Source organism: Syzygium oleosum, unplaced genomic scaffold (genome assembly GCF_021117445.2).
Source record: "Syzygium oleosum isolate NSW1041296 unplaced genomic scaffold, Sole_v2.1 Sole_v2.01, whole genome shotgun sequence".
Lineage (NCBI taxonomy): Eukaryota > Viridiplantae > Streptophyta > Magnoliopsida > Myrtales > Myrtaceae > Syzygium > Syzygium oleosum.
Window position 1 is genome coordinate 13,298,306 of NW_026607485.1, and position 25,735 is coordinate 13,324,040.

The 25,735-nt window shown below is 41.6% G+C and overlaps 1 protein-coding gene, 1 long non-coding RNA gene and 1 pseudogene across 3 annotated transcripts; all 3 read left to right on the top strand.

The window, feature by feature from the left end:
• Window positions 1-11,477: 11,477 nt before the first annotated feature.
• LOC115667623 (uncharacterized) lies at window positions 11,478-14,526 on the top strand. 2 transcript variants are annotated; one of them, XM_056314891.1, is made up of 5 exons: window positions 11,478-11,671; window positions 11,871-11,932; window positions 12,057-12,113; window positions 12,543-12,599; window positions 14,295-14,526. In XM_056314891.1, the coding sequence occupies exons 1-5, from the start codon at window positions 11,533-11,535 to the stop codon at window positions 14,304-14,306; spliced, it is 327 nt and encodes a 108-aa protein (XP_056170866.1). In that variant the 5' UTR covers window positions 11,478-11,532; the 3' UTR covers window positions 14,307-14,526. The 2 variants fall into 2 exon arrangements, with proteins under 2 accessions (XP_056170866.1, XP_030445045.1); XM_030589185.2 differs by lacking the exon at window positions 14,295-14,526 and adding an exon at window positions 12,830-12,962.
• Window positions 14,527-15,352: 826 nt separating this feature from the next.
• Window positions 15,353-17,379, top strand: LOC130139012 (uncharacterized). Its single transcript, XR_008817254.1, has 3 exons — window positions 15,353-15,422; window positions 16,582-16,669; window positions 16,753-17,379. It is a non-coding gene; the product is annotated as an uncharacterized LOC130139012 (long non-coding RNA).
• Window positions 17,380-19,756: 2,377 nt separating this feature from the next.
• Window positions 19,757-24,909, top strand: LOC115662623 (exonuclease 1-like; annotated as a pseudogene).
• Window positions 24,910-25,735: the final 826 nt, after the last annotated feature.

Consider the following 25,735-nt stretch of genomic DNA (forward strand, 5'->3'; position numbering starts at 1 on the left):
ATGACTCGATGATCAAAAGGTTGAAACACAGAGTCGAGGGTGGCTCCCAGAGGATGCTTTGCTATATATATGGGCGAAGAGGAGACGCATTACGTCGTTCCTTTGGAATATTTGAAATGCCAAAAGTTACAAGAATTGCTTCAAAACCAAATTATCTCGACGCATAACCGCATCAAGCTACTCTGCCCGCAAGAGGTTCTATGAGGCTGTGGATCAGGCCAAGGCGGAGCTCGAAGAGGCTAAGCACATGTCACAGAGGAAAATGTGACATCCCGAATTTCGGCCTATTTTTGGGTTTTATAAAACGTGTAATTCGTCAGTGCGTTTATAATAGAATCTCGCCCGGGAACTGATCACTCTCGGATTCTTGTTTTTTTTTATAAATAGAGATTTCGCTAGAATCGCACTCGATCGAATTTGGCCGTTATTTAGACTTCAAAACTTGGCAGTCGATTTTTGGGAGTTTCGGGACGAAATAAATTGGACGGTGTCGATATTGTTGTGGCCAGCGTCGAGATTGTCAGGAATAGTGGAAAAGTGAATTTTCGATCGGGTACGAATTTGGGCTAGTAGACCTCCCTCGTTATAGTTTGGTTTAATTAATTTGGCCTTTGTCCCTTATTATATTCGAGGGTTATTTTGGACCGGTAGATCGTTTTCGATTTTGAATTTGGGCCATCGGATCGCAATTAATATTTGAATGAAATTTATTTTCTTTTATCTCTCTCTCTCTCCCTCTCCTCCGCGCGCACGCTTCCCCCCCTCTGACTGCGCACGTCTGCCATGCAGACGTCCCCTCAGCTCACCAACTCCCGCCTGCTCTCTCTCTCTCTTCTTTTCTTCTTTTCTTTTCTTTCTTTCTTTTTCTTTTCTTCCTCTTTTCTTCTTCTTCTTCCTTCTTCCTTCCCCGAGCGCGACTGGTTCTGCTTCGTTCTGCCCAGTCGCCGTCCGCCGCTCGGCCGCCTTCCGCCTCCGCCTGACGCCGCTCCACCAGTCGCCGCCGCCAGCAAGCTCGGCCGCCGTCGTGCCCTCCGTCAGCCGCCGCCCCGACCGTCACCTTCTCCTCCCTCGCGCGCGCAGCAGCGAGCTCGCCGCTGTTGCCCTTCACGCCCAGCTCGCCGTCGCCGTCGCCGTCGGCTGCTCGTCCCAGACTGGAGCTGTTGCCGTCGCCCCTCCTCTTCCTTTTCTTCCCCTGTTCGCACGGCCTTGGGTCGCGCCGGAGCCGAGACCGACCAGATCCGCCGCTCGCCGCCCGGCCAGCAACCGCCGCCCGTCCGCCCAGCTGCCGGCCGCTCGCCGTCGCTGGCTCGCCGTTCACACCCCCACCAAGCTGCTTCTCTCTCCCCCCCTCCTCCCTGGTTCAGCCGAGCTCCTTCCCGCCCCTGTTCCAGCCACCGACTCGTCGCCGCCGTGAGTCGCTGCGCGTCTGCCGGAGCTGCTGCTGTTCCGGCGAGGCCCCTGCTCGCCCCCACTGCCGCCGAGCTGCTGCCGCCTCAGCCGGAGCTCCCTTGCCGCCGCTGTCGCCCGGCCGTGGCCGAGAGCCTCGCCGATCGCCGCCGCTGCGGCTGTCCCGACGATTTCCCCCGCTGTCCAGCCTCGTTTTCTTGCTCAAGTCGAGGTAAGCGACACCCTAAACCTTGTCTAGGACCTTGCGTATTATTAGACTTGTTTAGGGGTCGTTTAGGGTGAGATTGGCGGCTGATTAGGGGCTGTTCGGGGCTGATTTAATGGCCGTTTAGTGCGACTTGGTGGCTGAATTGTGGGTTGGCTCGAGGTGAACGAATGGACCGGAGTATGGGCTGAATCGAGGTGGTTTATCGCTGATTTTATGGCTGGTTTGAAGGTCGCATAATGCTGGAAAATTATGTCGAGTTTATTAGTTGTTTGTGTGATTCAATGCTCGATTGGCGATTGTTCGGGTTGTTTATTTGTGGCTGAATTGAGGGGGAGGATTCGATGGCTGGTGCGGCGATTTTCGAATGGTGATCGTGATAGGTTGTTTTATGAGTCGAGTGGAGCAATGTGCGGGCGGAATCTTGACTGTTTAGTGGTTGGTCATTGCGAGATTTATGATTGATTTTTGGCTCGAGGAATGGCCAGTTTGATGAGCCGATGTTGGGTAATCTATAGAACGAAATATTAGCTATGTTATATCGGAATGGCGTGCTAGTGAGGCTAATTGTGCGGCTGTTTGGTGCTGATTTTATGACGGTTTAATGCTGATTTTTGTGTCGGTTGATGCTAAATTGGTGGCGGATTTCGGGGCGAGTGAATGGGTCGGATTGTGGGCCGAAATGAGGTGGTTTATTGTTGAAATCATGGCTGGATTGGTGGTCATTAATGCTGAAAATTATGTTAAGTTCATTGGATGTTCTTGTATGATTTAACGTCCGCTTGGTGACGATTCGTGTTGTTTGTTCGTGGTTAGATTGACGCCTATTATGTGAACTGTGGCTTGATGTGACTAGAATGAGTGACGATTGAGCATAATATAACGATATTTGAATGTGATTGACATGGTAATTGATTGAATTATGTGGCGTATGTATTTGCTTGACCAAGCCCGGATCGATCGGAGGGCTGCCAACCTGAGGGGTGTTGACCCGGGTTGTGAGAAAGGACCTGTGGGGTGTTGACCCGGGTCATGTGAAAGTTTGTTTGTGAAAGGTCCTGTGGGGTGTTGACCCGGGACAGAGCCCGGATTGATCGGAGGGCTGACATGTGGGGTGTTGACCCGGGTCGTGTGAAAGTTTGTTTGTGAAAGGTCCTGTGGGGTGTTGACCCGGGACAGAGCCCGGATTGATCGGAGGGCTGACCTGTGGGGTGTTGACCCGGGTCGTGTGAAAGTTTGTTTGTGAAAGGTCCTGTGGGGTGTTGACCCGGGACAGAGCCCGGATTGATCGGAGGGCTGACCTGTGGGGTGTTGACCCGGGTCGTGAAAAAGTTGGATGGATGCGCATGTGTTTTGTGCATGGATAAATTGGGTGAACGTACGTATGTATGTCGTTCGAGTGATTGTGATGTACTTTTGGGATATTATTGCATTATCATGATTTGACTAATGTGCAGTGTGGGTATGTGATTGGATGGCGAGGTAAGTCCATTGATGTGAATTTTATATATATGTAATCGGTTAGATTGCATGCTGAACTTGTCTGGGTACGCATTGGCCTATGTGGGGTTTAGGGGTCTGCTTATTGAGATTTATCTCATCCCCCGTTGTTAAACATTTTCAGGACTGGAGTGACGGATAGTCGTCATGTGCTGTTCGGAGACCGGGAGTGACTTTGGGCATTTGATGTTTCATTCCACCTTTTTGGTTGCCCCCGTTTTATATAGTGAAGTAGGTTACCCAACCTTTACCCCTTTTTTTTTGATGAACGTGTTTCTGCCGTTTGTATCTGCCAAGTATTTTTATAAAATGCACATATTGATTTTATGCTAGTGCTATCCCCTGGTCATGGTTAATCGTCTGGGTTATTTATATTTCGCTTTCGCTTGTGTATTCCGTTTGGGTCGGCGACGCGTCCTGGGACGTCGCGATTAATACGACCGTCGAAGGGGTGTCGCGAGCCCGTTGGGGTTCGGGGCGTGACAGAAAAAGCAATGAAATTACGTTCTTCTTAATTCAGCTGCCGATTAGCTTTGGATATTAATCAACTTTTAATTTTGTTTTGTTCTACTTCAACTATTAGTTTTGGGCCTCAGTTCATGTAAGGGGTAGTTTAATTTGAAATGAACAATCTTTGGTAAATATTTTGTTCTCGAGATTTATGTGATGATGATAAGGTCATTTCAAGGTTCGACAACGTTGATGAAATAAGAAAATCATGACACTCTGATATGCAATTTGTATCTTTTTTTTGGATATAGATATAGATACAGCCGCGGAAATCACTAATTCAAATCATGAGATGCATACGTTAATCTCCAACTGAGTATTCACGCATAATCCTATAGTTATTTCAGAGGTTTAATCTAAGTATTCAATGTTGACGATCATTAACTACTCACTTAAAATTATCGGGTACTCGAAGAACCCGACTACCCATTTATCTAATAACACAACTAGTCACTTGCAAGGGCGCCTTAAATAAGGTGAAGGCATGGTGTTCAATCGATTAGAAAAGAAATAGAAAACAAAACTCAAACCCTAGTATCTTGGTTTGTGGGAAATTTAGTTGTGTGATGCGAATTAATGATTAATTGGCCTCATATATGTCCAAGACAAGAAAAAAAAAATGAAGAATAATCAGCCGAAGTTATAAAAGTCCACAACCATATGCAAGACTTCAAATTCTTCCCACATTTTAACAAAACCTTTATGCATGAAATTAAACCACATGCTAATCCAAGGAGATGGTTGGTTTGCATTTAAAAAAGGGTTAATACCAAAAAAAAATTCAAAACCAGTAAACCTATGACAAATTTATCTCAAATTAATTTTTTGACCATCAAAAATCACAAACTGGTAAAATTGCTGAGTTTGATGGCATGTGGCAGTTGATGGGTGTATCAGTTTGAGGTCTTATTTTTTGATTGTCATTGATGTACCGGTTTGTGATTTTTCCTGGTATATATCCAATTTAAAAAAAATTAACGGAGAGTAAATTTGTCACGAATGTACTAGTTTGGGGTTTTTTATGGTCAAAAAATTTGTTTGGGGTAAATTTGTCACAGATTTATCAGTTTATGATTTTTGGTAATTAAAAAATTAGTTTGGAGTAAATTTATCACAGGTATACCAGTTTGAGATTTTTCGTGGTCGGAAAAATTACGTTCCAATTTACAGCAACTTCACATGATCATATGGCTGCTATTCTCAATGAAAAGGATCCAATTATCCTCCTCCCTGCTTTTGTTTTTAGTGATGGTTTACATTTTTTCCTCGATCATGGAGTTTATGCAACTTCCCCTAGCCTAATATATCGTTTGCAATCTTGGATTGTATGACACTTCGAGCACTCTTCCTCTTTTTCAAGTTCCACAGTGATTAACTCTAGCGGCATTGATATTCCTCTTTTTGAGATTTTTGCTGCCAATTGGTGTTTTTAGCAGCTTGTATGTTCTCTTTCTATTTTCTTCACTTATTTTCTTTTATTAACAGTCAAAGAACATTACATTGATGCGATCTTTATATCAAAGCTCCTGCGCTTGAATTGATACACCATCTCTAGATGTTTAGTGCCATTATAGGGGTAGAGCGAGATGGCCAAGAAGAGCAAGAAAATTATTCAACTATAGGCATTCTTCACTAAGGAATGTCATTTAGAGATCATTTGCGGCATTAAAGAATCGCTTCTTCATTTTGAGACACATGCCTTCGTTTACAATTTGAAACCAAGCACATATCGTAATTACATGTTGTGCTATTCATAATTACATCCGTGATCAAGATAAGAGGGATAAGAAATTTTTTCTTTATGGAGATCCGGAATACCCGTTTTGATCTACACAAGATGAGGTTATAGACGATTCATCGACCGATGAGGGAACTGAGACGAACATGCTTAGGAAAAGTATTGCCAATAAAATAGCAAGGGATCATAATATGCCGGAGATTCCATGAAATTGTGTTTTCGACTTTTGTAATGTATTCCCATCATTTATATTTGAGGATTTCCTATCTTGGCTCGTGTAATGTGATGCTCCACTTGGCTCGGGGGGATATAGCTCAGTTGGTAGAGCTCCGCTCTTGCAATTGGGTCGTTGCGACGTTGTAAATGAGGATTTTCATTATTTGTATTTGAGGATTTCCTATCAGTTTTAAAAAGATCATCATTTGCGGCATTAAAGGAAAAATCCGCTTGTCTACCCTGTTTTTGCGACATAAGGAGAACATAATGTGGAAACAAAATTTTGGAAATAGAATTTTTGTGCTGTTATCAAACGAATTTCATTAAGGGAACATAAATTTTGTGTCGTCATCAAATGTGTTTCTCTGCTTAAAAACTTATCTAAGGAATAAATTGTTCTTAGGAACAAAATGGTTATCATTTGTGCCATGAGAAACTTGTTTATCTTGTTACATTATAGTTGTACAAACTTATTCTTATAACTTAAATGCATTTCCTTTTAGACCAAATAAACACTAGGGAAAGTTTTATGGTTGTCCATTCATCGAAATCTCTTGTATAATCAATATTTTGAAAATTTTAAATATATTTTACTAAATTTTATGTATATAAACAAATTCTCTTAAGCGAACTCCGCACTCCCAACCAAGCCCCATACGGATCACTTGAGCTCACCAAATTTACACATCTACCCTTGGCAAAATCGCACGGACAGCAGGGTATTTGCGTGTCACGCCCCGCACCCTACGAGCGCGCGGTCATCCCTCGATGGTCGATCATTGAACGCGACGTCCCAGGACGCGTCGCGGACCCAAACGAAACACCCAACAATAAAGGCAAGCGGAAGCGAAACTAATTAACCCAGACAATAAACAATGACAAAGGGATAGTACGAAACAATAATTGCATACCATCATAAAGTAGTCACTATACAAAACGATAACTCGGGCTACCAATTTAGAACCACAGTTTTCAAAAGGGGGCGGTGGTTGACAAGCTTATCTTCTCTACAAAAGGGTACTCAAAAGACAGGGTAAATGATCTATTCTTCAATCCCTGTGGTGCTCTGGCGGCGTCTCCGAATCGATTACGGTCGCGGATCTGAAATGGTTATATAATAACCGTGAGAACGAGTCTCAATAAACAACCCCATAAACCCCACGTAGGCCAATGCGTACCCAGACAAGTCAGACATGCAATCTACCCCATAACATATAAAAATTCGCATCATTGTACTTACCTCGCCATCAAGTCCATGCCAACTCTACACGTTAGTCGTCACGTGATAAGGCAATAATAGTAATTAAATAACACATCACAAATCGCTCAAACACCAACCATGCTTTCACTCAATCACTCCAACTAATTCAACCAGTCAATTCAATCACACTCAATTCGCATGCGTGGCCGAGCAACTTTCTCACGACCTCCCGGGTCCTTTCACACGGCCCGCGTCAACACGCCTCGGGCCGGCCCTCGAGATCAAGCCGGGCTCGTCCGCGTAACCACGCCTCAGGACATTTCTCTCGACCCGCGTAACCACGCCTCAGGTCATTACTTGCCTTTCTAGCCACACCCGCGTAACCACGCCTCGGGTTGGCGGCCTCGAGATCAAGCCGGGCTCGGTCCGCGTAACCACGCCTCGGGACATTTCTCTCGACCGCGTAACCACGCCTCGGGTCATTACTTGCCTTTCTAGCCACACCCGCGTAACCACGCCTCAGGTTGGCAGCCCTCAGATCAAGCCGGGCTCAGTCCCGCGTAACCACGCCTCAGGACATTTCTCTCATGCACATGCACCACCACACAATCTGTCATCTAACACGTCGTACATTTCACAATCAAATTACCAAGCTCACACCAATGTCAATCTGACACACTCTAACAACCAATTTAATTCACACTCCCCACATCGGTCCACCGACCCGACATTCATGTCGGCACATTCAACTAATCCAATTCACCCACAAGCGCCACGACAATTCAGTCAGGCATATTTATCTCAGTCAATCACTAAATCAGCCGCACAATTATCGCCACAATAATTCACCAATTAAGCACAATCAGTCTAATTAGCCCACACCTAATTAAATTCCTAAGCCGGTACTAAATTTCACCCTAAACAAGTCTAAAAATACCCAAAGTACTAGGTAGAGTTTTGGAGGTCACTTACCTAAGTTTGGCCCGGGAAAAGTCGGCTCGGGCCCAAAATGGCCCGGGTGAACGATCGAACCTGGCGCGGGCGCGGCCAACAGCGCGGTGGCCGGCCAACGCGGGCACAATGGCCGATCGGCGTGCACGGGCGCACGGGCGCGATGGCCGTGCGGCGTGCCGGGGCGCACGGGCGAACGGACGGGCGACGCGCCCTGGTTGGATGGGCGACGCGCTGGGTCGAACAGGCACGGCGCCGGCGAGCTCGGCCACGGCCCGGGCGGCCTGGTGCAGGCCAGCAGGCTATGGCCCGGAGCTGGCCCGAGCCGCTTGGCCACGGCCTAGCCGGGCTGGCCTGGGCTGCGACCGGGCGGCGGCGGCGCGACTACGGCGACGGCGACGGCCTGCGCGGTGGTGGCGAGCGGCGACGACAAGCCGCGGGAGGGTGGAGGTCGGCGGGGGTAGGGGCGAGAGGGAGAGAGAGAGGAGGTTGGGCCGAGGGGCGGGCGGACCGGGCGGCGGCGCTGGCGGCGACGGCATGGCAGCTGGGACGCGCCGAATGCGACGAGCCGGGAGGAGAGATGGAGGTCGGCCTGGGCGGTGAGGGCGAGGGTGAGGGAGAGAAAAGCTGGGGCCGAGAAGGGGGGCAGCGGCGGCAAGCTGGCCGGACGAGCTGGCCTGCGAGTAGCGACGACGGGGGTGGCTAGGTGACGCGGCGGCGACTCGCGGCAAAGGGAACGGCAGTGAGCCCAGCTCACGCGCTCGGGAGGAGGAGAAGGCAGAGTCGGGCGAGGCTACCGGGCGACACGGCGGCGCGACGACGGCGCGGGGAGGACGGCGGCATCCTCGGCTGGTAGGGCGGCGTCGGGCGGAGGCGGAACGACGGTCGAACGGCGGTCAGTGAGCAGGGCACGGCGGTGCAGAACCAGTCGGGCGAAGGAAGAAGGAGAAGAAGAAGAAGAAGAAGAAGAAGAAGAAGAAGAAAGAAAAGGGAAATAAGGGAAGAGGAGAGAGAGAGAGTGGTTGCATGGGGAAGGGGAAACGTGCGCATGGCAGGGGGTGGGACGTGCTCAGCACGGCAGAGAGAGAGAGAGAGAGAGAGAGAGAGAGAGAGACTCAAAGTCAAACCTCTCACTCGAGTGCGATCCAACGGACACGGTTCAAACCCGAAAACGATCTAACGGTCCCCTATAATCCTAATTAATAATATAGGAAAATGGCCAAAATAAAATATGCCAAAACACACCACGAAGGAGGTCTACCAGTCCAAATCCGCACCCGGTCAAAAATCCACTTTTCACATACTCCGGGTAATACCGACGCTGGCCACAATAATATCGACACCGTCCAATTAAATTCGTCCCGGAACTCCGAGAAATTCGACACCAAAGTTTGGGCTCTAAATAACGGCCAAATTCGATCGAGTGCGATTCTAGCGAAATCTCTAATTTTAAAAATAATAAAAACCCAGGAGTGATCAGTTCCGGGTGAGATTTTATTATAAGCGCACTGACGAATTATACGTTTTATAAATCCCAAAAATGGGCCAAAATTCGGAATGTCACATTGCGTAACTTCACGTTGTCCGTGGAGCTTCCAATGATAAATCAAGAAACAAATTAAAAAAAGAGTGAAAAAAAGACGAAATACAACATTAAGAAAAAGAAATTCAAATATTAACGTTATCCCAATTAGCAAAAATATCGTCACTGTGTAGAAAAAGAGCGCGACAAGAAACCTAAAAAAAGGCAAAACCCTTGAGAGGGCTCGATTTGTTTGCTCTCTCCGTTGGGTAAAAATGTAAACATGGCCATGTCAAAGGTGATTCTAATTCTAATCATTTTCATTAAGAGTGGGACTATATTAAGATACCCTAATAATTTTTTTTAAAAGTGAAGCTAAATCTAAATTGATTTTATCAATTTATCAACTATAGCATAAGCTAATTAGAGCTTAAGTTTGCTAATTGACTAGCTAAGAAATCTAAATTAAAACGGCATGGACATTGGTCGATCACCGCCATTGTCTAAGAATGTCACGGCTCAGAGAATTGGTTCACTCTCGAGGGTTTCTGCACGAAGGATCATGATTGATCCATGAACGAGTGGGCGGACCTCGAGGATTTCAAATTCTAGAGCTTTCTTGTATGCTCTAGAATACTCTTAGGAGAGGGCAATATTGTAATTGTACCCTCCTGTGATAAATGGATGTAGATGGTAGTCGGGAATGTGCGATCTCCACCGTTAAATCGAGAAGAGATCTACGGATATGATTGAGTATGTACTTATATATAAGGGGTCTCCTCTTCCTCATTTATACATCTCATTCTCACAAGAGCAATAGAAATCCATAGTTTTCTCTCTAGAGTTTCTCTCTGGCGGTGGTCAACCAATATCCACGCCGGTCTTAATCTTTTTGTAACAAACTTTAGTTAAGATTTTTAGCTAGTCAATTAGCAAACTTAGGCTCTAATTAGCAAAATCAATTTAGACTTAGCTTCACTTTTAAAATAAATAATTAGAATTAGAATCAGCAAAATCAATTTAGACTTAACTTCACTTTTAAAATAAATAATTAGAATTAGAATCACCTTTGATAGGTTCTAGCTATCGAGGGACATGTCTCTTATAACATGTGTCAGGGTTCTCCTTCATGCTCACTTAGTGGACAAAAACTGAATCGAGACAATACTCTCGCCGACCCCTAATGGGCTAGTTCGGGTCGCGACATCCTCCTCTCTCTCACCCAGCCACCCCACTGAAAACCCCTGCTTACTCTAAACTAAGGGTGAGCAAAAGGAGCTCGATTTTTTTTTTTATGTTCTTTTGTGATTGGTTGAGCGAAACAAAATATATTAATTTCATGAAATTATGTAAAAACCCAACTAACTAGTTGATTATCACATAGCGTTTTAAAACCCCAAAAAAAAAAATCAGTATCTATGGCATTTTCACTAGATTACAAATAAATATCCTACCGTTGTGAGATTAAAAAAAATCGAGTTTTGCGACGTTTTGTAAAAGTTAAGCCTTTTCATTAAATGTAAAATGTATTTCTGTTTATTTTAAGATATCTTATGAAGGCCTAAATGATTTTGTTACAATCAAAAGAGAAATGCCGTTGATTATGACAAATTTACTTCACAATACTTTGGCCCATGGACATTTTCGTCTTTTTCCTTTTTTTTGTTTTTTTTTTTCTTTTTTTCTCTCTTCCCCGGCGAGGGTTGCCTTCGTCAGATCTGGCAAGGGCGACCCTCGCCGGCGTCGAGCGAGGGCAGACTTGCGATTCGGTGAGGGGCGCCCTCGCCCGACTCAGGTGAGGGTTGCCCTCGCCCGCCCAAGCAAGGGCGATGCTCGCCCGACGCTGGCGAGGGTCGCCCTTGCTAGCGAAGAGAGAAAAAAAAGAAGGAAAAAGACGAAAATGCCCAATAGCCAAAGTATTATGGGGTAAATATGTCACATGTAGCATAGTTTGGGAATTTTCGTGTCACAAAAAAAAGTTCAGGGTAAATTTGTTGTAAGTGACATAATTTAGGGTTTTTTATATCATAAAAAAAAGTTCAAGATAAATCTGTCATAAATGGCATAATTTAGGGTTTTTGGTGGTATTTAGCCTAAATTCTTTCCATGGATAACTCCGGCCATAAGTCAAGCAAGTACTTCAAGCCCATGTTCGGTAAATCTCATAAGCCCATGCCAGCCCAGCCCAGCCCACTCTGTTTTCCAGTTTGTCTGAACCAGGGAGAAACCCCCGCTGCCCCTTTCGCAGCAGAGAACGAGAAAAGTGTGAAGAAGAAGAAGATATGAGCTCCGCGACGGAGCCACGACAGTTGAGGGGCCACAGAGCGACGGCCACGTGCTGCATCGCCTCCCGCGACCGCCCTGGCCTCGTCGCCACTTCCGGCGAAGTAATATATGTTTCGTCCCTGTGTTTTAAGCCTGGTCAGTTCCCTCTCTCTGTGTTTTGTTTTTGCTGCTTGGTAGTCTTCTGTTTGGAAATTGTCTCTCCCTTTAATTACCGAACAAAAGGGTCGTTTGAAGTTAATATGGTGCCCACGATTGTACATGCAGTTATGTTGAAACTAGCAATTTCCAGTGTTAGCTGAACTCATTGTGATTTAAAAATTTTGGGCTTTGATAGGTAATGAAGATGTTATATATGTTTCGTCCGGAAAGGAAGTCAAGTGCTTCGATGTTCGTCTGGTAATGTCGGTCTTGCAATTTACATCTCGTTATTTTCCCTGTATCATATTCACCTTTGCCCTATCTTGAACCCCTGTTACTGCATCAATGTTGTTAACAATCGGCTCCTTCATTTACGCTGAAGGGTACCTCATGGACGCCATTGGAGTGTTATGATTACAACAAAGAAGAAATAAACCAGGTTGATAGTTGCGGTTTCTCTTGATCTTAACTGACCTTATGTCGGTATATAATGGGCATTATTTAGTTATAGTGATCTTTCTAAATGCATTTCATTATGTTTCTCATGCTTTAGGGCCATCAAAATACTTTAGTGCTTCTTTACAAATCAATACGGTTCAATTTTTCCGTTTGAGAATTAAAGATATGATCGTATGCCCAACATTTATGAAGAGAATCCAATTAATTGAAAGAAGGAAATCTATTGTTTTTGACTGTTGTCGTTAACTTATGAAACTTTACTTGCAAATTTGCTTGAGATGGCTGAAGTTTGATCTTTGACTCTTCATAATAAGCATCTCTGATTCTTATAGCATGTTGTTTACTCCTCTTAAATGGGTATTTTGTGCTAAACCTTTAAAATAACACAGGTGTGTGTTGCCTTGTGCAGATTGTCTGCATCTCGAAGTCATTCCTTGCTGCAGCAGATGATGGTGGCGAGATAAAGGTACAAATGCTGATAAGACAGTGTCCATTATGGTTGATGAGAATTTTTGCATGAAGTTCTCTTGATACATAATATATGGCATCTGTCATTTCCCATTTAATGCATATTGTACATATGACTGTGGTTGATAAGAGCCTACATCTCTAAAGAATGCAGTAAATTCTTGATGTTGCTGTGGTCATGCTACATTTCCTGCTTTTTAGCTTATTCCTGTTTTTTTGGTGCATCAGATTATTGATATTCGTCAACAATGTCTTTACAAAACACTAAGAAATGGCCATTCAAGTGTATCCTTCTCAGTTTTTTCTTAGCATATCATTTCTGTCATATATGCTGAATATGGGGAATACCATGAGTTGGAAAATTTATTGTAGCATTCGCAGCTTAATAGCCTTTCATTGCCCAGTTTGAATTTATTTGTAGCATTCAAGTGTATCCTTCTCAGTTTTTTCTCAGAACAGGGTCCGGTGGGTTTTGATTGTAAATTCAATATAGGTGACATTTTGCTTGCAAATCAAAGAAAAATTATCATGTATAAACTCAAAACTATACCAAAAGGGAGAAAAAAGAATAATGTAATTTGAGTTCCACTTTTAGAATCTTAAAATGATGGGCCAACAAAATCACGTTGGCAAAGCCTTTTCACTCCTAGTTGATTTCTGAAAAGTCCATACATTCTTCTAGCAATTTAATATAATTTCCTACTCTAACTTAGATCACATTTTTTCTTTCTTTATTGGAAAAGTTTCATTTTTCTACGCAAATTGAAAATGCAAAGCAACATCTATCATATCCACGTAATCAGAACTCTATCATTTTTTAAAAAGTAATCTGTTCTTCCTTTTCAAGTTAACTTAGAACTCAACAAATGTCTTTCGCGAACATTACTCAACATAAACTTACATATTTCGATTAGATTCAATGAAACAACTTTAAAAGGTTGTGAAATCATTTTTGTAGGGAACTCTCTTGTAAAAAGTCCCTCCAAATACTTTTAGCAATTGTGATTGCGTCACATCAGTCGTGTTCCTATTACATAAAATCCGTTTTCATGTGTAGGATACCGAATTCCACCCAAATACATGCTCAATAATGCGATTTCATGAAACAAAAATTTAGCAGTAATAAGAACAAAAAGGATACGGAACAACTTATAATTGATACCAATGTTAAAACGGTGTGTAAAATAAGCTATAGTAACGAATGTATGATCCATTGAATATTAATTAATCATTGATCTACAAGATTTCATCACGGTCATATAGCGAAAAACATCTAATTTTCATAATGTAAGTATTCTTAAACTTGAGAAGTTTCATAAAGAAATTATGTTGGTAGATAGAGATTTCACCCTTTAACATTGTTTTTAAGATAAAGAGGCAAATTGTGCATCTTATGCACTCACACAAACCTTGGACTTTACTTTTCATCTCTATCTGTATTCCTAATCATCCCAAATTAGACTCCATTTCTTTTTAATAATCTAAGAGCACAAGTGTAAGGATCCGGTTACTCGGATGCTCTTGAAATACTCTGCAAACACCATTAACCGTTTAGTTTCGGGCCTTTGATCTAAGCATGTGACCCTAATCACAGAGCAATTTGCACCGACCATGGGGATTAAGCTGGTCGGGATATAGTTTTAATTTTCATGTGCCTCTATTATTTTTCCCCTAATCATGAACTTCTTTTCAGAATTTGACCTGAACCAATTGAGGAACACAGCAAAACCACTTATCTGGACTGCAGAGAAGAAGGTTTACCGCTATGTGATTTTTAAGATCGATGAGAAGAAAAAAGAGGTTGTGGTTGAGAAGACTGGAGGTCCAGCTGAAAGATATGAAGATTGCACCTCCTCTTTGCCAGAGAATGACTGTTGATATGCTGGCTATGACTTCGACTTTGTAACTTCTGCAAAATGTCAAAAGAGCAAGATCTTTTTCATTGCATGGTGAGTTTCTTCCTTTTGTCCAGCTGCTTATAACCGCCTTGTGCATCTTCAATGGGTAAATAATCTTCCTTTTCTGTCTCTATTTAAGGAGCTGTTATTTTGGTATCTATGGAGCACTGATTATATGTTTGTTGGCTTTTTCGATTTACCTTCAGAGAAGGGCCGAGATCATGAATGTACTATTGATGCTCCAAGACTGGTATATCTAGATTTTAAAGTATTTCTTTTTGATAAGTTGAACAGTTCTGTTCGTATGCCATTTGATTTGGTGCTGAAAATTGCTACCTGAACTTGCAATTTTAGGCCAGAAACTCTTCTATAGTGCAGACCAGTAAATCTGATCCAGATTCTGATGGTAAGTGCATCTTTCGGATTTGTGATGTTTGAAGTTCAATGTTACAACGATCATTCAATTTGGTTTTGGAAATACTCAATGGGGCTGCGAGTGCTGTGGACGATGGAAATGTCTGTATTAGTTCCCACCTTGCAACTCCACCTATGGATGCCACATGTGGGGAAGGTTAGTATGCCGTGAATCGTAGGTTGAGATATATTTTGGCCATTCAAGAAAGCAGGAGAATGAGCCATAATGATACTGTATGAGGGTGGAGTGGTTCTCTCCTTGACATAAAGCTGTCACCTAAAAAGGCCCTGCGTGCTGCAATGTTAAAGAGTCACTTTGCTGACACCATCTTAAAGGCGCAACAGAAGACACTACTTGATCATGCATGCATTTTGTTGGTAGTAGATGATGCTATGAAGTGTATCATAACAGTTGTTTCATACATGCCTTTTGTAATTACAGTGCGATAAGGCTGATCCTGTGAAGATGCAACAGGAGAAGGAAAGATTAGAGAGAAGGCAGCGTGAAGGTGATAAAAAAGTTAACCTATTGTTATATTTGTTCGCTTAAGACATGTGCCAATCTTTTGCAAATGCTTTCACATGAGCAGGGAACTAGATTTACTCTTTAAAATTTTCTCTCTATTTTCTCTGAATTCCCCTCTTATGATTTCAATTGTGTTCAAGCAAGTTAATTTTGATATATATGGTAAGTTCACAAAGTAGAAAAGCAATTTGCTAGTTCATTTTGAGTTCTTGAGCAGCATCGTGTTTTTTTATTGTGTTTTGCGAACACTTTCTCTACTGAGCAGCAGAGTTTGGGTTATTGTTTGCATCGTTCTTGTCTGTGGTTGTTGGTTTAGTAATTTCATCTGAAGAGCTTATAAAAGTTGGGTCGATGTTACCTTTTTCAGATTGAGTGCGATAACCCACACTCAAAACTGGATATGTGAATGGATACAAGCCTTGTATATTTTCTTACAATGGTCCTTTGTAGGTACTAAAGTCCACCAGTGTTGTATTCCTTAAAAGGATTCAGTTAAGTCTGTCTTTGTGGCCATTGCCATGGAAGTCAACTTGGCAAGCATTGTAGGAGCCTTGTATTGACCTTCAATTTTGACCTAAGGGAGCTCGCTGCATACTGTATTAAATTTGTAATTGCATCTCTGGCCTTGCTCCTTAAATTATGATGGGATTGATGAATTAATGCTGGCTAGATCTTGAGTGATATCAGTAATCTGTGTGGGGTCTGGCAGTTGGTGACTGAGCCAGGGAGGTCCGGTCCGATGCTGAAATTTCTTCAACAAGAGATTTTTTAAATCAATATCATTTATCCACTCTTAACTTTTGGCTAAATCATCGACAATATCTATGTGTACTACTGCTCTGGTTTGCACCCTGAAGGCTTCCAAGACCTTATAATGCACTTGAACTGAGATTAATTTTTATGGCTACTGTCATTGTGGGTTCTATGAGCGTTGGTAGAGTTATCCAATGAGAGGGAGCTACTTTACTGGGGTGCTTTCCATTAGTCCTACTAGATATCATGGATTTTTCTTTGCCTAGGTCAAATGGACGAATTCTTGTTACTGTGCTTAAGGGGTAAAGAATCTTATTTGTGGGGGAAAACAAAAGTAGCTTACAAGTAGATCACATCCTTTGCTGATGGCGTTCTTGTGGGCCTTGTAGGACTGGTTGTGAGCGGTGTGGCTCTTCGACTTCGCCATCCCTGCCCTGTCAAAATGGGAAATATGTGAAGTCTTTTGAGCATTATCGAGTACGCACCATTGACCTCTCACTTATGGTATCAACAATCAAAACCATGCTTAAATGTATTAGTCAACGCATTGAAATATGCAGGGGGATGTCCATCAACTATTCTACGTGGTTATCTTGATCCAGGTATGAGATAATTCTACCAGCCACTCCAAATGTTATTGAAAACATAGTAATAATAAGTTTCCCCACGTAATTTCTTTAACATATGCTTTTCGTATTTCACCATAGTCAACTTTATACTTGTGTATGGAATTAAGACAGTGCATGTTATTGCAGAGGACTACCAAACCTTACTATCTTGTGTTACGAAACCATTCTTTCAAATTTTCACTGTGGAATTGTTTTAGAAGCAAAGGTCCTCATCGTCACTATCCTTTATGTTAATGAAACTTCTTGCATTGAATTATTCACGTTACATGAGAACCTTTCAATTCCTAAGAACTTCAGCTGTGATTCTTGTGTCTTTGTAATAACAGTCTTGCAGCCAAAAAGATCATGGTAAATAGTGTCAAGAAAAGGTCTTTTACCTCAGTAAAACAAAAGTTTGTAGTGTCGATGTTTTTAGTTACACAGCCTTAATCATTCAAGAAAAGAAAAAAGAATGTGAAGTAAATGATAAAAAAGGAGTACTTTCAAGTCAGGAATGCTGAGAAGATGTTCAGAAAATCTTTATGTAAATCTCCCTATTGTTCTACGTTTCATTAGGAAGATGTCTGCCTTGAATTATCTAACTTATCAAATATCTCCCGTTCAAGCTTCAACCTTTGTTTGAAAGATCAATTTAAATGTTGTATCTGCTCAAGGAACTTCTTTCTAAATTGAAATATTTCCTCAATCAGCTGGCATTCTGCACCTTGGGAGATGGTATTCATGGCATTATATTCCTTAAATACACAGGAATATTAGTAGTTTCAGGCTATGTTGCACCGACACGTGAAAATGGCCAACGTGTCGGTGTCGGACACGTCGACACGCGTTGGACACGTCGACACGCGTGGACACGCCTCCGACACGCGGTCAACACGGTGTCGGATTTCCGACACGAAGTCAACTCTCCGGACACGCCTCCGACACGCGAGTCCGGCGTGTCCGAAGAGTAAATTTGTAAAAAAAATGAAAACAGAGAACAATAAAAGGCGTCGACCACCAAATTAGGGCTAAAACACGATTGCCTCTTTACTTCTCTGTTCGACCGACGAACTCCCGTCCTCCGCGCCGCTCGCCGCTCCCTCTCCCGCTCCCGCTAGCCGGTCGCGCTCACGGCTCACGCTCGCCGCTCCCTCTCCCGCTCGCGCTCGCCGCTCGCTGCAGGTAGACCTCTCTGTTTCGAAAGAAATTGTGGTGGCTGGGGAACTGGGAAGAAGGGAGAAGTCGGGGAAGGGGGCGTGTGTGGGTGGGTTGGGGGAAAAGGAAAAAGTGGTGGGCTAGGTCAGATGGGTGGGCTGCGTTTTTTTTTCTTATAGGGAGGTCAGATGGGGAGGTCAGATGGATGGGGAAAAGAAATTTTGGTGGGCTGCTGTCTTTTTTTCTTATTAAGAGCTGTGGTAGGTCATTTTATAATTGTGATGGTATTTAATTATTAAAAATATATATTTAATATACGTGTCCTAACGTGTCGGAAAATTGTATTTTTTTAGAATTGACGTGTCGTGTCGTGTCGTGTCGCGTGTCGCGTGTCGGTGCAACATAGGTTTCAGGCACTTCAAAAGAAATCTGAAGAGGAGGAGAAAAGAGGTGCAAAACGAAAATAGACGATGAATAAATTTTATACTTGAAATGGAATAAGTAGATCAAGATCACCTTCTGCAATACCTATGACCACATGTTGCTGTATCAATGTATTTCCAGTTAAGGTTTTGTCTAAATTGCACATCATCTATAAAAAGCTATTATAATAAATTGAACATTCAGACTAGTTTCATAAAAGTGATATGGTACTAGGAACTCCAAGTCATCATTAGCAACATTTGATATATCGGATAGATGTACAATGACTTTACTAATAGGATCATAGACCCTTTGATGTTGAAAAGTCAACATGGTCTTTCAGAATAAATCTTCATAAGTTGGAGGAACTTTAATGTTGGAATCTTTCAAGTACTCAATCAGTTGTATCTAATGAATTCTGGAGTTACAAAGAAAGACAAAATATTTATCTGATGATTGAAAGCTTGTTCATTAAGGGTATATAACCAAATGTATGCTCACTTTAACATAAGTTTTGAATGTTTTGAAGAAATCATGTACTGATTGTAGATTAATGTTAGGGAGTGATTGCAAATAGTCACAACCGCTCAATATCCACCTCTTAAGAACCATTTGCTTAGTAAATCCATCAAAATCGTTGCTGTTTTGTAGTAGATTGGAGTACTTGAAATCAACTTCATGCCCAAACTTGTGAAGATTATCTAAAAAATTAAACATATATAACCATAGAAAACACTCAATAAAGTGGGTCGAAAAGGCTATAGTTTGCGTAGGGGTTGCGTGTTGTAATGAATAAGATTTAGCAAGAAGCAGCTACTAGATTACTCATTTTGGTATATAAGATTCGTGTCCTCTGTGATTACAGCATGAACCCGTTCATTGATTGCCAAGAGAGTGATTTGAGCATCTGCCTCATAAAGGGGCAAGAATATAAGAAATGTTCTCCTGCTTCAAGACCTTCCACATGCAATCATACCAATCCAAATGCGATAAATTCATCATGAATGATACTTTAACTTATTTTAACCACACATTGCATGATTAGGAGTATTTTTCATACCTTGATTAGCTCATGTGCCATGGAAGGTCTCATAGAATCGACCGAGCCCATCCAGTTTGGATATTTAGGGCAAATGTTTCCAAGTTTTGCAATCATGTTTAGAATCATTTAAGGTCTATGACAACCTTGCTTACGTAGGTCAAGGAAGAAAAAACTTGCTCGTGCTATTGAGCATGAGTCAAAATGGAAATGGTGCTGCTGCTTATCAGTGCTATAAAAAGCAGTAGACATCACACCATGGCACATGAGCTAATCTAGATATGAAAAATACTCCTGGTCATGTAATGTGGTTAAAATAAGTTAAATTGTCATTACTGATTAATTTATCGCATCTTCATTGGATTGGTTGCATGTGGAAGGTTCCAAAGCAGGAGAATTTCTTATTTTGTTGTTCCTTATGAGGCGGATGCTCAAATAACTTTCTTGGCAGTCAGTAAACAGGTTTGGGCTGTAATCACAAAGGACTCGGATCTTATACCATTCGGCTGTCCCAGAGTGAGTTATCTAGTATCTGCATCTTGCTATATCTTATCCATTACAACATGCAACCACTAAGCAAACTATAGCTTTTTTGACCCACTTTATTGAGTGTTTTATGTTGTATATGTTTAATTTTTCAGATAATATTCTAAATGGACACATTTGGGTATGGAGTTGAGTTCAAGTACTCCAAGCTACAACAGAGCAACAACCTCAGTTTTGCTGGATTTACTAAGCATATGGTTTTTGAGACGTGCATATTGTGCGTTTGTGACTATTTGCAATCACTCCCTAACATTAATATGCAAACAATGCATGCACTCTTCAAAACATTGAAAAATTTATGATAAAGTGATCATACAGTTGGTTATATACCCTTGAATAGGCTTTCAATCATTAGATAAATTTTTCTGTCTCTTTCTTTGTAACTCCAGCATTCATTTAATACAGGTGATTGAGCTTTTGAAAAATTCCAATATTGAAGTTCCTCCAACTTATGAATACTTATTCCAAAAGGCCATATTGACTTTTCGGCATCAAAGGGTCTATGATCCGATTAGTAATGCCATTGTACATCTATCCGATATATCATATGTTGCTGATGATGAGTTGGAGTTCATATGACCGTATCCTCTTTATGGAACTAATCTGGATGTTCAGTTTATTGTAATAGCTTGTTATGGATGATGTGCAATTTAGACAAAACTTTAATTGAAAATACATTGATACAGCAATATGTGGCCATAGGTTTTGCAGAAGATGATCTTGATCCATTTACCAAAGCTCCATTTCAGGTATAATATTTATTCATCGTCTATTTTTGTTTTGCACTTCGTTAGGCTAGTAGCTCATCTATAGTGCAGACCAGTAAATCTGATCCAGATTCTGATGGTAAGTGCATCTTTCGGATTTGTGATCTTTGAAGTTGTTCAATGTTACAATGATCATTCAATTTGATTCTGGAAATACTCAAAAGGGGCTGTAAGTTCTGTGGATTATGGAAATGTCTGTCTTAGTTCCCACCTTGCAACTCCATCTACGGATGCCACATGTGGAGAAGGTTAGTATGCCGTGAATTGTCGGTTGAGATATATTTTGGCCATTCAAGAAAGCAGGAGAATGACCCATAATGATATTCTATCAGCGAGGAGTGCTCCTGTCCCTAAAAAGGCCCTGCGTGCTGCTATGTTAAAGAGTTGCTTTGCTGACACCATCTTAAAGGTGCGATAGAAGACACTACTAGATCATGTATGCGTTTTGTTGACAGTAGATGATGCTATGAAGTGTATCATAACGGTTGTTTTATAGATGCCTTTTGTAATTACAGTGCGATAGGGCTGATACTGTGGAGATGCAGCAGGAGAAGGCAGTGTGAAGGTGATAAAAAAGTTAAACCTATTGTTATATTTTTTCCCTAAGACATGTGCAAATCTTTTGCAAATACTCTCACATGAGCAGGGAACTAGATTTACTCTTTAAACTTTTCTCTCTATTTGCTCTGAATTCCTATCTTATGATTTCAATTGTGTTCAAGCAAGTTAATTTTGATATATATGGTAAGGTCACAAAGTAGAAAAGCAATTGGCTAGTTCATTTTGTGTTCTTGAGCAGCATTGTGTTTGTTTACTGTGTTTTGCGAACACTTTATCTAGTGAGCAGCAGAGTTTGGGTTATTGTTTGCATCGTTCTTGTCTGTGGTTGTTGGTTTAGTAATTTCATCTGAAGAGCTTATAGAAGTTGGGTCGATGTTACCCTTTTCAGATTGAGTTTGATAACCCACACTCAAAACTGGATATATGATACGAGCCCAGCTTTGTATATTTTCTTACTATGGTCCTTCATAGTTCCTAAAGTGCACCAGTGTTTTATTCCTTAAAAGGATTCAGTTAAGTCTGTCTTTGTGGACATTGCCATGGAAGTCAATTTGGCAAGCATTGTAGGAGCCTTGTATTGACCTTAAGTTTTGACCTAAGGGAGCTGACTGCATACTGTATTAAATTTGTAATTGCATCTCTGGCCTTGCTTCTTTGATTATGATGGGATTGATGAATTAATGCTGGCTAGATCTTGAGTGATATCGGTAATCTGCGTGGGGTCTGGCAGTTGGTGACTGAGCTAGGGAGGTCTGGTCCGATGCTGAAATTCCTTCAAGAAGAGATTTTTCTAGTCAATATGATTTATCCACTTTTAACTTTTGGCTAAATCACTGCAATATCTCCGTCTACTATTGCGCTGGTTTGCACCCTGAAGGCTTCAAAGACCTTTTAAAGCACTTGAATTGAGATTAGTCTTTATGGCTACTGTCATTGTGGGTTCTATGAGCATTGGTAGAGTTATCCAATGAGAGGGAGCTACTTTACGGGGTGCTTTCCATTAGTCATATTAGATATCATGGATTTTTCTTTGCCTAGGTCAAATGGATGAATTCTTTTTACTGTGCTTTTCTTTCACTAGCTGGAGGATAGTTTCAGCTTAATGATCGTACAAATCTTTCTTTAAGAGGTAAAGAATCTTATTTGCGGGGAAATAATGAATATGTAGTTAATCGCGGGCGAAATAATTGTTCTAGGAAAACAAAAGTAGTTTACAAATGAAGACACAGAGTTCAAAGTTTGAAACCATCTCTCCTTCAAAAGAAATTTCAAGCTCTAAGCTCTTTTATATCTATCTAGCTTCGAAATGAAAAGTTGAAGTTGTTTAGGTTTCTGCTGGCTTGCTGCAATTACCCCAAGTTTTAGGTTCCTCTGCAAACCCACTTTACCAAGGGAAGTACTCTTCATAGACAGTCTCTTGGCCAAGAAGCCAATAGTGAAGTGCAAACAATGAGCTGATTTCCTCATAATCTTCCGTTGTGGTAGATCACATCGTTTGCTGAGGTCTTTCCTGTTTCCATGAAAGTCACCTCATCGGTGAACACTGTTGTTGGATCCTTTTAAAGCAAGGAGCTTAGTTATGTAGGAATGAGGTCAATCAAACGGTTCTCTTTAGTGTTTAATGTCCACATATCCCTGTTCTGGTTAGATTTTGTTTCCTCTGACCTTATTTCGATTGTTAATGTGCTATGTACCATACTACTACAAATCGACCCTGTTAACCAGAAAGACAAGCAAGATTTTAGCAAATTATTCCTTTTCACCTAGTATCCAATAAGGTTTGTCTTCTCTCTCCTCTGTATCACCATCCTGCAGGGAGGTTTAGAGAATCATAGGACTCTTCTAACTCACTTGCATGTATGTAAGCTAGTTCTTGCTGCGATCTGAGGATGCCGATCCTCTGGCAGTGCGAACAAGTTTTGTCGGAGAACCATGATAAGGCTCTTGTAGATTTGTTTCCCAATGACTGTGGTGCCGCTTGGGGCAAAAAAAGAAAAATAATGTTCTGTTGCCATTGATTGGCCTGAGGAAATGCATTTTGCATTAGTTTTTCCAGTGGTCATAAATGGTGAAATGTAATGTTAAGTTAACACAAATTTAGTGACGTGTTTCATATGGGAATGCTTTCATAGCAATAATACTGTGCTAATTTAGTTCATCATTACCAACAATTTATTATGATTAATGTGCCAGTCAGTAGATGAAAAGATGTTAAAAAGGATATAGCATTGGCACACAGCATGTGTGTAAACGAAAGTAAAACAATTACTAACAATGGGAAGTTTATGAAGGTGGAAGGATGAGAACTTTTGCTGGAACCGCTTACCCTTCGTGAGTGCAGCATTAGGCACTTCCATTAATCACTTCATTCTTATACAATGATTGGTAATTTTTGTTAACCAAGTAATTTGTTGGCGTAATAATACTGATCCGAAATCCTGATCCATCAAATGATCAAATGAGTAATCAATTCCAAACAAGTTTGGCTGTCAAATTATGATATGAGACCTCTTATTGATTAAAGCTAACTCAGTGGGTAGCTGGACAACTGAATTTCCCAAGATTTTGCTGGTCTTGTGAATGCTCTTCTTTCCTTGACAGACATTCTTTCCACAAGAGACTATTCTGCTGCCACGATAGTTCTGAACTCTATTTTGGTAGAGAGAATATGGGAACATTTGTCAGTCCATTTTCCATATACTTCAGATCTGATTGTCTGAATGTAATCCCCAAATATGTTGCTTTTGGTTTTGGCACGTAATGTCGTAGTTCCTTTCATTACGGATATTGGAATTAGAACAGTTATTGGAATTTCATTGCTGTTCCAACAACTCATTGTGGTGATTAACAATTTTGTCCTCTTTTAATGCAGTAGAAGCAAGGATTGAAGATCAGATCAGAGCAGCAGAAGCTGCTGCACAAATGAGAGCAGAGGCTGAAGGCAGAAAGCAAAGGGAGAGAGAGGGAAGCTGCTCGAATTGCACTTCAAAAGGTTTTACTCTTCGACTTGTTTCTTCATGGGTGGTCAAACTGAAAGAAGTATTTGTATTCAACACTGATGGGTGTGAAATTGTTTAATTCTGCGTTCAGGTGGAAAAGACTGTCGACTTAGAGGAAAATCTCGAGATTTTGAAGGAACTTGAGATGTTGAGTGGGTGTTCCGGTTCATCACCTCGTCTTGCTGACGTTGATGATGGATCTGAAATCAGGACTGTTTGATGGGGCTCACTATAAGAATCCGCTGGAGCGCTTAGGATTGTTTATGAAGGACGAGCTTTTGGGAGACGACGATGATGAGAAAATTTTGATTGGGGAGGAGGGTGAGATTCTTTTGTAGTTGACATTCATAGTTCCAATGGGGTTGCAGTTGATCTCAGTGTTTTTTCTCAATTGTTATGAGCTCTTTTGAGCTACGATAGAGCTAAATGTCGCTGTAAATCAATCCCTTTTCTGGTGGAAATACAGAGGTAGTGATTTGGTGATTAAATGCTACGTGTGAGGGAGCTTGTTTGTTGGATGTCTTGTGTCGTGGCTGATTTTAGTAAAGCGTGTCGTGCGGTGTAAAAGTGGAGACTTTGGCGTACGGTAATGCGAATGATGTATTGGCCCTTCGTTGAAGTGACTCAGAATTTTCATTCATAAGTATCAGGATCTGACTGCTCTATTTTTATTTGCGCAACCATAGAAAAGAGGTAGTAAACTACTTGCAGAGCATGTGGTGGCTGCTGGTGAATCAGTCCTAGAACTATGACCAAGCAAAAGAAGATTTGGCCCCCTAGAAGGCTAGAAAGGCAGTCTGATAAGAACGTGGAACGAGCTGAAATGTAAATAAGATGGATTTTGAGTCATCGTTTCCTTCTGCTCTGTGTTCAATTTGAGAAGTGTTTGGCAATTTGACAATAATGCCCTGATATGTTATTAACAGAGTTGTCCCATCACGTGATGTACTTGTTAGTCACCCTGGAATTGTCACAAACTTGGGAACAACCTCAACCATATCACTCAGTAATTCATGTTGAATCTTAATGGACGTTTTGATAAGTATGGAGAAAGAGAAAGGAGGGGGGGTATGTGCTGTTTGATCTCGACGGAACAAAATCCTTAACTGCGCAAACGATTGGTAAGGCGAGGAGAGGAGCGAGCGAAGGAATTACATCCTGAAGCTGCGTTCAGAATAGACATTTTGCGCAACACATGATGACGTGATGGTATCCTATTCATACTGGGGAAAATTAACCAAAAAGTCTTAAACCTATTGTATTTTTACCAATTTAGTCAAACCTTTCAATTTTCCAATTCAGTCATAAACATTTACTTTTTGCCAATTCAATCAATCCGGTCAATTTTAGCCGACCTGCGCTGACATGGCCGCCGGTAGTCCAACCAACACTGACGTGATAATTTTTAAATATTTTCTTTTCTTTTTTTCTTTTCTTTCTTTTTT